This window comes from Metopolophium dirhodum, chromosome 4 (genome assembly GCF_019925205.1).
Source record: "Metopolophium dirhodum isolate CAU chromosome 4, ASM1992520v1, whole genome shotgun sequence".
NCBI classification, from domain to species: Eukaryota; Metazoa; Arthropoda; class Insecta; order Hemiptera; family Aphididae; genus Metopolophium; species Metopolophium dirhodum.
This window is the reverse complement of record NC_083563.1, coordinates 9,635,418-9,653,497: the sequence shown is the minus strand read 5'-3', so window position 1 is coordinate 9,653,497 and position 18,080 is coordinate 9,635,418. Positions and strand designations below refer to the sequence as shown.

The 18,080-nt window shown below is 30.6% G+C and overlaps 1 protein-coding gene across 2 annotated transcripts in view; it reads left to right on the top strand.

The window, feature by feature from the left end:
- Nucleotides 1–15,611, top strand: part of LOC132943237 (Fanconi anemia group J protein homolog) — a 48,420-nt gene extending 32,809 nt beyond the window's left edge. For both annotated transcript variants that reach the window (XM_061012125.1, XM_061012126.1), the window contains 11 exons: nt 6,018–6,154; nt 6,231–6,370; nt 7,026–7,121; nt 7,193–7,310; nt 10,761–11,015; nt 11,184–11,357; nt 11,576–11,737; nt 11,813–12,133; nt 13,112–13,765; nt 14,333–14,584; nt 15,299–15,611. In XM_061012125.1, the coding sequence (XP_060868108.1) occupies nt 6,018–6,154; nt 6,231–6,370; nt 7,026–7,121; nt 7,193–7,310; nt 10,761–11,015; nt 11,184–11,357; nt 11,576–11,737; nt 11,813–12,133; nt 13,112–13,765; nt 14,333–14,584; nt 15,299–15,394 (2,405 nt within the window). In that variant the 3' untranslated portion in view covers nt 15,395–15,611. The remainder of the gene's footprint in view (nt 1–6,017; nt 6,155–6,230; nt 6,371–7,025; nt 7,122–7,192; nt 7,311–10,760; nt 11,016–11,183; nt 11,358–11,575; nt 11,738–11,812; nt 12,134–13,111; nt 13,766–14,332; nt 14,585–15,298) is intronic.
- Nucleotides 15,612–18,080: the final 2,469 nt, after the last annotated feature.

Genomic DNA, 18,080 nt, shown 5'->3' with positions numbered 1-18,080 from the left:
AACAATCTGACATAATTATTGAGCCAGGTCTTATATATTTTTGTATTATAGGTAGCAACGTTTTCTCCGATCCATCAGCTGTATACTATAACAATAAAACACGCTTTGGTTCCCTGATATATCCCACCGAGAATCCATTGCTGTGGCAGAATACGTCCAGCATTATTTTTCCTACGCACAAATAAACTTTCATCTATTTCGACAAAAAGACCGGGAACACCAATTTCTTCATTTTGATTATTTTCTAACTTCCATACATATACCTCACGTAGATAATTACTCCAGTCGACCACAGCATTTTGCCCCATTTTAAGTTCACGTTTACAAAATGTTGCTGAAGACATTTCTTGGGCCCAGTAGTATATGAAATGGACAATTGTGTGTATTGGTAGTCTAGAACCAGTTAGCCAATTATCAACTCTTAAACCCTTTTCCTTCCGGCAAATTTTTTTCTGACACCGCCATCGCGATCCCTTAATAGTCATTATATGGCAATTTTCACAAGTTTCACTCACTTTAATAACATTATTTTTTTGTAAAAATTTATATCCTGTATCATTGCTGAAAACAACCGTAAGTAATTCACTAAAATTCATTTTACTATTGTAATTTAATATTGGTTTGAACAAAGTAGCAGGTAATACAATAACGAAAGCCAGCAACGTACTAATATATTATTATGACATAAAATGTCTCGCAAAATATAGTTATTTCCTAAAATATTTCCCAAAATAGATCATCTGTCACGAGCTAAACACGATAACTATACGGTGGGGTTTCGACAAGTACGTATTTACTATTTACCTAATGTCGAAAAGAAATATGTATAATGGATATTTTCGTGATATTATATCATATGATATACCAATATAATATATATTTATATACATTACATATATACGCGTGGTACAAATGGATATAATTCGCGCAGCGGCGCTGCACGTGATGAGGAGATCGAGAACAAGCGAAAAAGCTAAGCGTGCGCGCGCGTTGTGTGGTGGCATATCACAAGAGCGAGGGGCGCGTGGGAGAGCGATTTATATTTCAAGTGTGAATAACGCGGCGTATCCCTTGGCAACGAGAAGCCGCGACGGACCGACCGGCGTTCACGTGTCCATATATGTATATAAAATATGCTGTGCGCGGCGGTGGCGGCGGACGTGTCGTCGTCCGTGAGCCGCGCGGCGTCCAATAAAAACGCGCCGGGCCGGACGCGCACCACGGAAGTCCGGTGCCGCCGTGACGACGATAAAATGGCCGCGCGCGACGATCGATATAGGTATAATCGCGGTACGGCCGCCGCCGCCCTATATAGCCACCGCTCCGCGACCCCCTGCAGCGAGCCCCCGCGACCGCTTCCGGCCGGCAGTTGATCCACCCGCGCGTGACACATCGTAGTCGAATATATTCTGGTGGGACCGCTGAAGAACCGTATACCGTATACCAGCATATACCTTCCTTGCTGCAGCGTATATTATGTATACGTTATATAAATGTATGTGTATTATAGGTAACTAACTGATCCCGTTCGGCGATGTCCGCCGTGACAAATTAAATGTCCGTGTATTTATCCAGACTTTTACTCCGTTAAATATATCTACGTAAACAGAATTTTAACACCTTCGCATTTGGGTGGTTTTGACCAATTATAATATACAGGTCTAAAATTATCTCCTATATTATAACAAAAATGAAATTCTGTCTGTTGGTAACCGCATCAGTCGAGAACAGCTGGACCGATACGGCTAATTTTTTTAAAAGTATGTTCGTAAATAATCCGAAATCCAAAAGAGGCTTTTACGGAAAGAAAAGTTGGAAAAATATGAAAAGCGTTTTTTCTGTGGGATTTTGGAACATAGATGGTTGCCATTGTTATTGCAAATTATAATATAGTAATAAAAGCGAATTAGTTGAAATTAGTATTTTTTTTTTATAAATAATTGCCACAGGTTAGGTTAATGATAATAATATAATATTATAATTGATCTAATATAATAGTTTTGATATATTTTAAATACTACTGGACTGTTTTCAATAAAAAGTTATACCAATTATAGATTCCTTGAGATTTAGAGGGTGTTTATAATTTATTTTTTTAATCCCTATACTTACCTATAGGTAACTAAAAGAGAGTTCATACGTGAATTTTTTCAGCTCACGCAAAAACAACATTATTTTTTGTTTACTTATAGGGGTGCCATTATTTGGTTACATATTATATTATATAACTAGGCAGTAAATAATTATGGATGGTAAAAACATTTTTATACAAATATATTTATATAAAAAAAAAATAATAACTATTTTGTTTTCTATAACAAATGAACTAACCTTATATAAACAAAAAATATTCGTTTTGCGTTAACCCAAAAATCCCCGTGTGAGTACCTCTTATATTTATTTTCCCTTTGTATTTAAAATACGAATTTTATGATTTTAATTATCATTTAACAAAGTTAATTAGTAGTATTTGAGCCAACGTTTGTTTTTTAATCAAGTACCTAAACACTATATTAATCTACGGCCATTATTTTTGCATCTCTATGTTCGAAGTGCGTCTATTTATTTCCGTCGATACTAGGTCATCCTATTCCAATAAAAATGATAAAAGTTGTTGTATATTAGGTTAAAACTATACTAGCTTATATTGGTTTAATTTCGTAATTAGTGTATACTTAACTCAGTTCAGATATTATAGCTCTTGGTATACTTCCGATATTACGTGGTTCAAACTACTCTCTAAGCTTTCCTGATATCTCTAAGATCAATTTCCAACATTTTTGTCGAAATCAGTCAAGTTATCTTTAAGTACCTATATAGGTTACACACATTTAGAAGTATCATTTTACAATTAATAAACTAACATATTTGTTTTAAGATATCAATGACTTTATTTGAGGTCATAAACGTGACAATTTGATGCATGCTGCTATGCTCTTACATCATCTGCCAGAGTAACCAATTATAAACAAAACAAATACTAATTTCTACAATTGCTATTAAAATCTGTAACCATTGGCAAATATTTATAAAACAAAATGTTTCAAGTTTTATCGTGAATCTCAAAATCCTTGGGTGAGCGTGAGCCCCTCTTTAAAATACGAATTTTGGAAAATCCTTTCTTATAGCGTCCACCCATAAACGGTGGTACAAAGGTACCATGAACATTTTAAGTCTCTAGATATCATAGTTATAATAGCTTTACCTTAGTCAGTCAGGATACGTCCGATTATATATATATATTATATATATATATGTTTATAACATCATAAAAAAAAGACGAACCGCTTTTTTATGCCATCTTAACAGCAATTATAGTAATAATAGTATAGTTTATTATATACTTAAAATGTTGTATAACTTGTTTGTATTTTTGATAAGTACTTGTTAATTTATGCGTAAATTACTTGTGTTTATAAAATCCCTCTCTATTTATAATATATATATATGTACCTATGTATAATACTATAACCTATGTATAGGTACCTAGATTCTTTTAAGAATTAATCAACTAATAATTACGAATATTTAAAAGCACATTTCACATTAAATAAACTTACCCGCTTTTTTTTTTTTGGCATCGACAACGCTGCCAGAACTGCTTAAGCATTACATTGACAGCACCGCCATCGTTTATTAATTTTAAATGAGTACATTACTCTTAACTAAAAATAATAACAATTACATAACAAGGCATTTACGAATATACATCACCCTTGCTGCTAAGGACTACTTTCTTTAAAGTTATATCTAAAGTGTTATCTATTACTTAGTGCTTACATCGTTTAAACAATATTATAATTGTGCAGTATTTTAAATAATGATTTTTTGTAAGCTATATACCTTAATAATATGGGAATCATCTTTAGATATGATATTATCTTGATATTTTTAAACAGATATGCTCTTTATCACAACTATGCAGCTTAAAATAATGAATTAAAATGTATAATACTTTACTCACTTTACTGTAATATATATATCTATATATGTATATACGTAAAAATATATATTTGGAACGTTGTTTAAGAGATTGAGACTTTTATTCATTTATTATGTAAATCTGTGATGTAACACAAAAGAATAAACTATATTTTGTTTAAGTAAAACAAGTACTTATGTTATATGTATATAATTCAACCCTTGTCGTTCTATTAATGCTTAAGAGTCTGCAAACAAATTTTAATTCAAAGACGTATAAGTGTGTAACCTGAAGATTAATCTCAGGAAGTCATTAAAAACTAAACATTATTTTGCTTCAGAGAAGGAAATTAACTTCTAAAACACTTGTGTTGCTTGTTAATTATAGCATCTTCTGGTCGAATTGTTGAACACTCAAATATAAACTGAATAGAGTTTTCTATAGTTAATTTAATAAACTAACATTTATATAATCCTGCAGGACATTTATTTTTAATTTGTTGTCTTAAAAAACTAATATGTTTCTATTATAAAATGAAAATGTTTTTTTTAACCAAGCCGTCATTATATTATACCATCACAATGTGTAATTTACTTATAGGTATATATGTAAATATTTAATAACTTTACTCCATCCAATCCTATATTAAGTCTTTCTATATATCTATACACTCGTATAATTTACAGGATGTAATGTGTAACAAAAAAAACTGGCAAATAAAAATGAAATATTTGTACAAGTTAAACGTTTGCGAAAAATCATGGAAATTATACACATAGATAACTAATAATTTAAGATTTACTTATGTCTGAAAATTCTCAAAAAGAATATATTTTGAAAAAGGTTTTTACGTTTCGTTTCGAATTAATTTAGGCACTTACTCCAAAAAAATCTTGATATTTTAAAGAATTGGGAAAAATAAACTACTTGACTCAAATAAATGTTTTTAGTATCAACATTTTCTAAGTATATTAGATTTCGAAATTGATCATAAAAACTATAGCTATTTTGAATTTTTTATTTTTGGATTAAAAAAAAATAAGTACAATGTATTTGTGTGCAAGCGTCTATAAATTAAATATCAAAAAAATATATTTAATATTGGTTAGAACAAATGTTATTTAATTTGTTGGGTTATTCTGTTACATCTTGTATATCCCTACTGGCTGGCTTCGATATTTTTAACGATACTACAGTACGAACTTATTGGCAATATATTATTGTATCTATACCTATACATACATATTTTTTTGTTGCATTCATACTATTTTATGCTATCATTATGATATCAATATAATATGGTATTTCGACATTTCGGTTTACCGTAGATACAAATGTTTATATATTTTCGGTATAATTTAATATAAGTACATAAAGTAGAAATAATATAATATATAGGCACATGTTAACATATTATATTGTCTTTGAAAGGTTCAACTCTGAACGGTCGATATTGATGCGACACGTGACTTCATTATACAGTATTATGCTAGCAGAAATGTGTTGCATCCTATAAATAATAATTATTATGTACCTTGTATTTTATATTTTCAAAGGCGTATATATCTATATAGAATCAATTTTAAGTTAATTACAATTTAAATATATACGCATGCTCGTATAGTTGTATATATTTATTGGATATGTCGCTATGATGAAGGAAGAGTACGGTGCACTGTTTTTGCTTGTTACTCGACGTCATCTTTCTTTGTTCTTCTCTACTTTAACCGAGGCAAATAAAAAAAAAATTAAAAAAATAAACCGAGAGAAAATTCTTATAATAACTTCTATATCAAGCAAATATCCTCCCTGGGGGGCTTTTCACAAAAGGATTTTTGTGAAACCCTCCGGTTTGTCATTATTAAAAATAAATGGGGAAGGAAAACGCGATTAATAATATCCCCACAGGGCGCAAGCAGTATATGGCGTATAATATCCGTTCCGGATAAGCTTGAATCCGTTTACATACAAACGAAAAGTTGGCTATCATCGGATGATATTTGCCCCCTCTTTGCCCGACGTTATGCCGCACCGCATTCAATTATAATACCGGACGTCTTCGCCTAGCGAATATTTCATGTTTTTTTTTTTACAGAAACTAATATTTCACCCGCTAAAAATAAAGGATTATGTTTACCAACGGCCATCACTATTAGCGATGATTCGGAAGAAGAAATGGCCGTATTTAAACAGCCTGGTAAAAAGAGAAAATTAAATAAGAGCAGAGATTTAGTGAGTGGATTTTCGCGACCAGGTATAATAATGAAGAAAGAGAACATTAAATTTATCATATTTGTTCTGTTTACAGGACGTTTCCGACGAAAAGAGCATGTCAAATGACGAATCAATAATGACTAATGACTCCAGCGCTAACAACAGTTTGATGACAGAAGACGAAGACGAAAAAATCGCACCTCAAACAGGAACTAATATGCCGAAAAAATCGAGGTAACATATTTTAAGGAGTATTATTATTTTACAATTCACCACTATATAGCAATATATTATTGTCTAAAAATAATGCATTGTTTAGTTTTTGTTGTGAAAGAAATTTAAAATATTTTTCCTCAACGTATAATATGATTCAACTCTATATTATAACGCTATATTCAATTCAATTATTTCAGTTTTAAATTATTATTTTTTTGCTTTTGTAATATAATTATTTTTGAAGTAATTTATATTACATTTTTAATTTACTCTATCATGGTATATAAAATAAATAAATACGTTTGTCGGCGTGGGGATGCTGATGTACATGTTTTTAGAGATGGGAATTAAAAATAACTATCGCAAACCTCTTAGTCAACATTAGTCAACCTTAGCCAATTGCTGATTTGTAATAATTTCTAATAAGCTCTAAGCTCTAAAAAATTAAAATACATATTTTTCATAAATTATTTTCTAAATACTTGTTTTTATTTTTATATTATATCACATTTATTATTTTTTATAATATATTTATATATACTATGATTAACACCGTACCTAAATTATTACTTATAAAAGTAATGGTATTAGTACCATACATATACCTACAATCAATTCTAATTCTGCAGGTACTCATTTTTAATTGTTAATTTAAGACATGTTTTTTATTTAGACCAGTTATCCCTGTGATATACTTCTGTACGAGAACTCATAAACAAATTGAACAGGTTATAAAAGAGTTACAAAGAACTAGTTTCAATACCGCCAAGTAAGCTGAGATAAAAACGTGTCTCATTTATGATAATTGTAACTGATAATATGTTTTTATTTACTCTTTAGGAGTTGCGTGTTAGCAAGTCGCGAACACACATGTATTCAAGATTCTAATATATACTACCCCCAGATATCATACAAATCAAAAACCGAACTATGTAGGGATTTATTAGATCCGAAAGCGGTAAGTGTACGGTTCAGATGTATTGGAATTTATTACATCCCGTTGAATGTTTATATATACGATTCCATGTGTATTGTAAAATACAAAACAAACGCATTATTCTTAACATCGAAACGCGACCCCAACCAAATATAATTGTAACTGGTTTAGAAAAACATTTGTGTACCTACCTATACACTTTGAATCCTTATTGGCCATTGTTATAATAAATGCCGGTGGGCATTGACAATTGAAAGCGCAATAAAATGTACCGTATCACATTTCATCGGTAGGTATTAGGTAGGTAGTTGGTACACAAAATGCTGCAAAAATATTACTATTGACGGGTTTTGTTAGTTATTAATGGGGGAAACATTATGGGATATTTTGATTAATAGTATTTATTTCAAGACTTCGAGTATCATGACATGATCAAATCGTAACACAATTCAATAATGCATGATTATTAATTAATAATTATATATTATATATTATAACAAATTAAACAGTATAGTATACAGTATGGTACCTACATTTTGAAATTAGAGAATTTACAGACGGGTACTACTTAATGATTATTAATAAAAATTAAAAGTGCCAGTAACCAGCTGGTTTGGAGATAACAGATATTAGATACGATTATATTCATTAAAAAGTATTACAATTAGAAAAATTTTTATGACATAAATTGTAAAGTTAAACAAATATTATAAACTACCTACGTAGTAATTGATCGAATTATGTACATATTTAAAAACCCCGCAGTCTGGAACATTTTGAATTCTGAGCGGAGCGATGAAGATATTCATTTTAAAATAATGTATGTTTTTTTCATGTCAGTTGTCATCTTTTGAAGCAGTAAAAGTGCCTATATTTTCAACTTTAAGGTGGTCTTTGGTAAGAAATTAGATCTAACTTGGTATTTCGTGGTCAGAATTTAAAAATTTCATATACATTTCTAAAAGATTGGGGAAAAAAATACATAGTAGATTTTTTTTATAAGCGATTGAAATTCAAATTTTAACAAAATTAGATATACAAACAAAGAATAAAGATTTTAGTTATTTTGTTGTAACTCACAAATATTATTAGTGGGGTTAAATATTACTCTGTTTTACAGTAAGTCAGTAGTCACTTAAAAGTTAATTAACATAATATAGGTATTTTATAAATAGGTATATATACGTATAGTGTATACTGGATAGGTATGCCTATTAACTATTAAAATAATAAAATATAATACATGTTATATTTTCAGTAAAAATTAATTCAACTTAATGTATTACTGTAGTACTAGCAATATAAATATATCTTAAAATTTGCTTAGTAATATAGACTAACCCCTATCTTTGCTCACAATAAACGTTTTTCGAATACAATGGTTATTATTATCATTGAATTCAAATTTAAGGCTGTTGAAAGCAAACTATTTTTAGGGGTCGGATTTACTAAATATTCTATGTCCACCGTGAGTGATGTGTGCTGTTTTTGTAGTGACTGATCATTACTGTGCGTGAGTTTATTGTTTAATTAGTATAGGTTGCACCAAATTAATTTTTTTTTCGAAATTCACATTTACTTTAGTGTTACTAAAAAAAATTTCGAAATTCCATTTCCCAAATAACCTAGAAAAGAAAATAAGGAATTCAAATATTTTTTTATTTAAAATTGGACTTCTGGAAGTATATTTTTTTTCTTCCGCTTGGCGTATATTGGTTTAAATGCATTAAAAAACGACCAGCTTTCCACAGCCACATATTTTTTACAGTGACTTAATCATGACGAGATATACACTCCATACCTTATTTATGGCAGTGATTATTTACTATTCATTATAGTTGCAAAAACTAAAATATTTATCATTCTATTTAAAACAAAATTGAATGTAAATGTCATAAAACTATATTAGGCAGAAACTAAAAGTCAAGCGTTTAACTATACAGTAGAATTAAAAATATTTTAACTATAGGGCTGCGAATTTGTAGAAAAATGTATTATTTTTACCACAGAACAATAACTGGTATAATAAAGCTTTCTAAACAAAACGTTTGAATTAGGTACTTTTATGAATTAAATTTTGAGTATATTATTTTGCAATTTTTGCATTTTTTGAAATTTTTTATTTAGCATGTTCTTTTTGTCTTTTTTTCATTATTTAATACTTAACTTGATATATTTAATAATTTGCGTTAACTAAAACTTTTTACAAGCATTTTATTAATTGGTTTTTTATTTCGTCTCTATTATATTTTATAAAATTTATACGTAGGTACGTCATTGAAGTGTACACAAACTTAAGAGATTTTTTATTTTTAAATTATGAATACTATATATTATGCATTTTTACTGTATTTCTGAGATTTTAAGTGCATTTAATTCAAGGCATTTTATGCACAATAATCTGTTTACAATAAAACCTTAAATTATTTCAATTTACAGATTATAAAGGAATAAAAAATGTATTAACATTTCGCTGGTAATTTTATACAGAGATTCAGTGATATAAAAACAACAACAAAATTTTTAAAATTTTAAATATATTTAACAACTATAGTTGTACCGCCGTTATTACAATATATTTCAACTTTTACATAGAACAAAATATTTTTTAAAAATGCACTTGTTTTTAATATTATTTATTTTCAATATACCTCAAGCATGCTTATGCATATTATTATTATTTTCTTAAGTCTTTGACTGATGTCCTGTTTATAATTTTTTATTTCCCTACTAAATTTTAAACCATTTATTATTATAAAGTTTTGTGTTTAAAAGTTTAATAAACTTAATTATATTGTATTTTTATCAGTTATGAATGGTGAATAGATACGTAGAAAGATATATTATCTCATTTTATAAATCACAAACTGATTTATAAAATTACTTAAAATGTGAAGACAGATATTAGAGAAAACTTAACAACTTTCTAATAGTGTGATTAACCGTGTTGATAACATTTTGTAGCAAAATTATGTTGAGAAATTATTATGTAGTTTAGTGTCGTTAGTTTAAATACTATAGAGTAAATTAATTAAATAACAAATTTAAAGATAACCGTTACAAACCGTTTCATTTCAGAGGTTTTTAGTACCTACTTATATTTTAAATTTAGGTTAGGTTATAGTTAGGTTAAGTAAGTGCCTATGTAAAATATTAAAATTTTAAAATGCTCAATTTAGACGTGTTAAACCTGAACGCAAATTCGATAAATATGTAACGTGCTTATAAGATTTAAAATACAAACATGGTTGTAACTTGTAAGCGTAACGTTCTCCTAGAAATAACTCATACAGTAATAACATGCAACTAACTTTTAAGTAAATATACTAATATAATAATTTATAGTTATTATTATTTCAATAATTACCAAGTATATTTTGAACAATTATTCGTCTTAGTAGAATATAAAATGGCAGAATTTTAAAACGACAACGGAATAAATTTGTTTGATTTATTTGCGTTCCATTACAGAGACGGAGAAATTCGATAAAGTTCAGAAGGACAATTGATAGGTGTAGTTATTACGATAACGGTGGCGTAAAAATAAGCACTTATGGCCAATTAGCCAAATTCGGAGTGGAATCTGTTTGGGATATCGAAGATATAGTGCGTTTAGGCATTTCTAAAAATTCTTGTCCATACTACGGTACACGATTGTTGCTCAAAACTGCCGAAATCGTCTTTTGTCCTTACAATTATATCATTGATCCGGTTATCAGAAATACAGTAAGTAAATACATTATACTTCAGTAGTTCAGTATGTTCGACGTTCTTATTATATGTCGTAAATCATAATTGTATATGGTTATCTAATATATTATATAACATATACCAATTTTGTTTGTATAAAATATATACTTACTTGCCATCTCCCGAAATTATTTTTGTTTTAAGATGAACTTGAAACTAAAAGGCCACGTGATAATCGTGGATGAAGCTCATAATATCGAGGATCAATGCCGCGAAGCCGCAAGTCTGCAATTGGATCAGACGAATATGAATTTGGCCAAAGCGGACTGCGAAAAAGTATATAAGTCTTGCAGCAATTCACTGTCATACTCAAGGCTGGTAAGTGTTTATTATGTCTGTTCGACTATATTCGTATATTACATATTATTATCAATTATCATTGTTACAATTTGTAAAATCGTTATAATGTAACCGCACGTACGATTATAATGTATATTGGCATATAATATATGAATTTTACTTGTGTAAAAATTAGATATCAATATTTATTATAGTTTACACAGTATAATGCATAAAACTTCTATCGGTTGCTATAGGCTCGATATTTGTCTGATTTATCAAAGTGGATCGATCAAAAGTCTAACGATATTAAAAATTACGACGATTATAATCGCGGCGTTGTATCGTGGACTGGGACATACACCATAGCCAGTTTTGACGATTTTGGTATCGGGTTGACGGCCTTCGAAAAGTTCAAAGTCTGTATATAATCCAAAATTAAAATTGCAACTATCGGTTTAACCACAAATCATTATTTTTGTGTTTTTTTTCAGAAAGATTGTGAAACAGTTTTGGCTGATTCGGCCGAAGAAAGTGAACCCGACGATACGAAAATGGATACAAAAGAAAATGGGGAAAATGAATTGGTAGAAAAGGAAGATAGTGATTTGGTAGAAAAAGACGAGAATGAAGCGATAGAAAACCGTTCGTCCCAAGATAATGTCGATGCGGCTATTACAAATGCGACTAAAACTTTATTGTCGTCGATTTGTTCGGTGTTTAGTTTGTTATATGATGAGAAGTACAAATTTGATTACCACGTTTCTCTAGAGAAGATCATGGAATTAAAGAAATATGACCACAAAGAACGAAATGTAAGTCACATACATAGCTTTTTATTGAAACATATAGAAAACAAAACATTAATATAACTATAAATTATAAGTGCAGCGGGCATTGAGGGGGCCCGATCAACCCATACAAACGGTTTACGAATTATTTCAGGGTGACTCATCCTGTATTAAAGTATTTATTTTCCTTAGGTAGGTACTATTAGACGTCTATCAGTATACCATAGGCAAGGCTCGGAAAGGATAATAAATTAAACAAACGTTAAAACATTTAAAAAATACCGCGTAGTTACTCAAATGTATTACCAACGGAACTTGAATAATGGCGAAAAAATAACTAATAAGAATAGGTATATAGTGTATAACTTCGCAGTAGTATTATTTTTTCAAAAGATCATAAAGTCACAAATCATATTTAATAATTACTGATTACTGTAGAAACAAGCGGAACTTGTCGTAATAATAGCTTCATCATATATATCACATACCTATACTTCACTTCTTTGATTTGATGAATTTTTTTTATTGATCTAAAAAATACTTGTAGCTAATAGGCCATAGCATAATATTTACAAAGTTGATTTGTAACTACTATTTACTCAACATATAGAGTACAATTTTTTAGGGTTAAAATATAAATTTAACTGTAGGTATAGTTTTGTTTCTTTTAGTAAATTAATTTTTTGACTATAGATTTGGTCTCAGTCCGATCCGTTGCGGAATGTGGGTCGATTTAGTTTAATTCTACCCGTTATTTTTTTTAAGTATAAAATATGGTAGTTTGATTTTTAATATCAAGATGGTAATAATCATATTTGTTAATGGAACAACCATATAGAGCATAATAATATGTATGATGTATGATGTACGCATGTATATACTATATAGGTTTATAGTATAGAACAGCTATTATAATAGGTACCTATATCACGTATAAACTTATATTATAATATAATACTATGTACAATTATGGCTTATGATTATTCTCGTGGCACTGCGCAGATAAAGACGACGGGCATAGGCGGGTGGATCAATGCTGCGGCGCAACCCGACGACTCGCGGCCGGTGTGGAAAAACGTGATCAGCTTCCTGTGCTTGAACCCGGCGGCCGTGTTCGGCGAACTGAAGTCGACGGCCCGCACCATCATCCTCACGTCCGGCACCCTGTCGCCGATGCAGTCGTTCCAGTCCGAGCTCGGCACGCAGTTCCCGATCGCCCTGGAAGCAGGCCACGTCATCAAGCCGGACCAGTGTTGGGTGTCGTCGGTGAGCGTCGGGCCGGACGGGACGGACCTCAACGGCCAGTACCGGAACATCAACACGTACAATTACCAGGACGAGATGGGCAAAGTGCTGTGGGACGTGTGCGCCGCCGTGCCGCATGGCGTGCTGTGCTTCATGCCGTCGTACATGCTCATGGAGAAGCTGTACAACCGGTGGCAGGTCACCGGACAACTGGACCGCCTCAGACGGATCAAGGTGGTAATGTGCGAGCCCCGCCGGGGCGACCAGCTCGAGGAGTTGATGACCAAGTATTATGCGGCCGTCCGCGGGGACGAGAAGGGCCCAAGCGGCGCGCTCTTCCTGGCCGTGTACCGCGGCAAAATCAGCGAAGGGTTGGATTTCTCGGACAACAACGCCCGAGCGGTGGTGGCTGTAAGTAACGATTCGCGCGAACGTAAATAAATACACGACCTCGCGCAGTTGGGGAATACGCCATGTATATTATTTTAAAATTTATGATGTGTCTAATATACGTTTACTTTCACATCGAACACGGCTCGTTCTGTTTTGAAAACTATAATGATGTTTCGGGAAAATTCTAAATATTTGAGACGTTTGATATCGCCAAGATATTTTTTTACCTTATTTTTAGCACTACCTAATTATGTTTATTGGTGAACTGTGAATCAATTAAATTATATAAACTTTTTTAACGGCTATAGGCTTTATTTTTAGTTTCATAATCTGAAGTACCTAAATGTATTATAAAACTATATAAAATATAAAATTAAGTATGAATATAAATTACTGACTCGATATCACATTTGAAACAAATCAGCGCTTTCGTTTTATTTTTTTCATCGTTGGAAATGCGGATAACGAAAAAACAAAAAAATATGTGCATATGTACACTCTCTGTACATTAACGCTGTTGACACGTAATAAGTCATAATAATACAGTCTTCGTGGAGATTCGTTAAGTTTTATTTTTTGTTTTAGGTCGGAATTCCGTTTCCTAATTATAAGGATGCGGCCGTGACACACAAAAAAGACTACAACGATAAACACCACAAGAACAAAGGTCTGTTGCCCGGCTGGGAGTGGTATCAGATTCAGGCCTACAGAGCGTTGAACCAAGCACTCGGACGGTGTATCAGGCACAGGAACGATTGGGGCGCTATCCTGCTAGTGGACAGCAGGTACGAGCAGCCCAAGAACCTGTCCGGGCTGTCGAAGTGGATAAGAGGAAGGGTAACGACGATTGTTTGTTTATGTACTCACTATTTATGTAGTGTGTAGTGCCTTGATTAGGATTGACTGCAAGACACTCGGAATTAAAAAATCCGGTAGACCATAATTTTTTATGCATTTCTATGGACCCCATAACCTCAAAAGATAATATTACATTTTTTAGTAAATATCTCCTTAAATATCCTTTTATAATTTTCAATTTTGGAAATGATAATTTAGCTCTAGTAGATGTAACTAGAATTATTGAGGAAACTGCAGAGTAACTACAGTATAGAGTATAGACTATAGATACATTCCTTAGGAAAACTTACTGTTAAAGAATGATTTTTTTATTATTATAGGATAAGGAAGTCCATTGATTGAAGTTAATGTTTTGATATTATTTTTTAGAACAAATCGAATAATTAGAATTTCACTCATAAATATATCCGACATTTAAAAATTCTGAATCTTTCGAAGTTAAAGATGCTTGTAAAACAGTAAAATTTTTATAATAATTTTAAAATAATTATAATATAAGGATTACAACAACAAAGTTATCATATTAAAATTAAATTTTAATTATTTTTCAAAAGAATTATTAAAATTGTTTCCATTATATTTTCTGGGGCCCCTTGTACTCGTGGGTCCGTCGTCTTTTGCCCATCGTGCCACCATATTGTTACGCCCCACTGCGTACGATTCGATTACAGTCATTTATTTAATGTTTTTCAGGTCGAAAGGAACAGTTCATGGTCGACGATCATGGCCAAACTCAAGACCTTTGTAGAGACGAGACAGCATGAAGACTCCATTGCAGCCCTCACTTGATTATAATTTGTACATTCTTATGCGGGACTTACCCAGCACTCCTAACTCATTATTATCATACCTTAGTAATAGTTTTCTTCTTATTGGTGGTTATCTAAGAAGCAAAATACACAAATATAATGTTTATTTTTGTATTACATACGTGTTTAATCCTTTAATTATACGATATGGTTATTTATTTTTAAAATCTAGTAATATATTATTTTCAAGTATTCAACATTGCACATCATTTTTTTTTTATTTGTAATTACCAAATTTGTTATTTAAATTGCAAAACAAAACTCGAAAAATCCTTATATTCATTGTATTCTTCAATGTATATAATGTTTAAATATTTAACTCAACGAACTGATATTTTATAAACTATTATTTTTATACTTTAAAATAGAATAAATAACTTTATAAAAAATCGGGTAAAGTAAAATAATACTTGAGTAAGGTATTTAAGAAACTATGAGTTCTTTAGTTGTAGGTATTGCATAAAAAAATGTATACCTATTTAGTCGCCTTAAACATAATATATGCTAAGACTTGTTTCAACAAATGATCAAAAATGTTGGTTGTAACTAGGAAAGAGATTGAAAAAAGTTTTAGAAACGACGATTATACGCCCCCCGGGATCAATGTTGTGTATATCAGTAAATATAAAACCATGACAATATAACACTTATACCAATATTACACTTTAGTAATTATTTATCACAATTGTATTTCAAAACAGAACAAGAAAAATAATATCATTTTAGATTCTGATTTCCGAGCAGAGCGAGTTGGTACTATTAAGAGGTAAAAATTGAAAATTCCCAGTACTTTTCATAATAATAATCGGGAAATTAAAAAAGAATAAGAAAATACAAGAATTTTTACGCAATACCGGTATTTGACAAAATAAATATTGTTTTTTTGGTGTAGTCGATGCTAAAATTTTGTTTTAACTAGGAAAGGGTTTGAAAACAGTTTTAAAGCGACGTTTATGTTACTTGGATTTTTAATAGCAAGAAGCTTATTTTTATATCTCAAACTGCGCTATACTAAATTATTTAAATGGCGATCTATACGTTGATGGAAAAAAAAATTGGAATATGTTAATTTTTTCGAACCAAGGTATTGGTGACATACCTGTTGATGGCTTTTTTAATACAAATTTTACTTTTAGGAAGTCTGTGGTGGAACGATTTCCGAGCAAACTTCAAAATTAAACTAGATAGTTTACATCACCGCCGAGTAACAATTTTACCCAAAACAATTTGTAAAAATGCTTGATCTAACTAGGAAAGGGTAATAGGGTTTGAAAACAGTTTTAAAGCGACGTATATGTTATTTAGATTTTTAATAGGAAGGAGCTTATTTTTATATCTCAAATTGTGCTATACTAATTTATTTAAATGGCAATCAATAAAAAATCGATATTTTTTTTATGGCTATAAAGCTCGAAAAGTGTCAAAATGTTATCAAGTATAGTAAATACTGTTATTAACATCTGGGGGAAATTTAAACGATCGATGGTCTATCATTTTTGAATTACACCAAAAAACCAAAATAGATTTCGTCAAAAATTGGTATTGCTTTGCTCCGATTCTATAATATCAAGAATCAAAATATGTACAGTATATGTAGCTATTATTTTGATTATAATTTACTAGTTGGATAATTAATATAAATAAGAAAATTATTCTTCTAATAAATATTTATTTTAAAACACGTATTCAGTATTGTTTTGTTTTAAATTACGTTACACTACTTGGTCATAGTATGATAAATTATCACCCAACATCCAACCACCCACCCACCAAATAGTGTATGTGTTGCTAAAGCTAGGATCGCCGTCACTGGGTGTAGGTTATTCAAAAACAAGTAACTGTACATTTCTTAACCTTGTCTTCCGTCAGTTTTACTTCCCTTCTATGCATATGATTAGAGTACCTGCATAATCGATAATATAATATATACTCTTACATTATAGCGATGCCAGACCTACATAGACCTGTAGACTTACATAGCTTACAATTTAGCTGTTTGACAAATTCAGTGAAATGTTAAATCAACAACAAATTTCTAACTGTATGGATGAAGGGGCTATATAGATCTATTTGTACAATTTACCAAAAAAAATTTACAAATTCACAAAAAAATAACGCATGTATCGTTATTACTTGTCAGGAAATTAAACCGAGTGCGACTTTCGTGGTAAAAATATAATATTTTTACTGAACTAGAAATCAAACAACACCGTAAACACGAGGGTGATTCATCGACCATACTCGCCATCCTTTTATATATTTATAATAATGTATTCTATGATAACATAGTTGAACATATAAATATCAAAATAATAAAGAATTTATCAAATATTCAAATACATTTTGTCTACCGAAAGTCTGACAATACAATTACTGAACTACCTATGTCATATACTATGACAGTAACCAAGAATGTAATATTAAGTAATCGTTTTCAACAGCAATAAACTTTAAAGTTTAAATAGCTTATCTAAATTTGTTTTCTCTTTATGTGTGTCTTCATTATTAAGTCCATAATATTACAGAATAAAATCAGTTATTGTCTAAAGACATTATTTTTATGTTTGTCTTGTTAGTTTTTAATAACAGCATTTATTAAACACCAACTACAATCGCAAGAACACATGAATATAAATTTGAATAAAAATATGACATAATTTAACGCG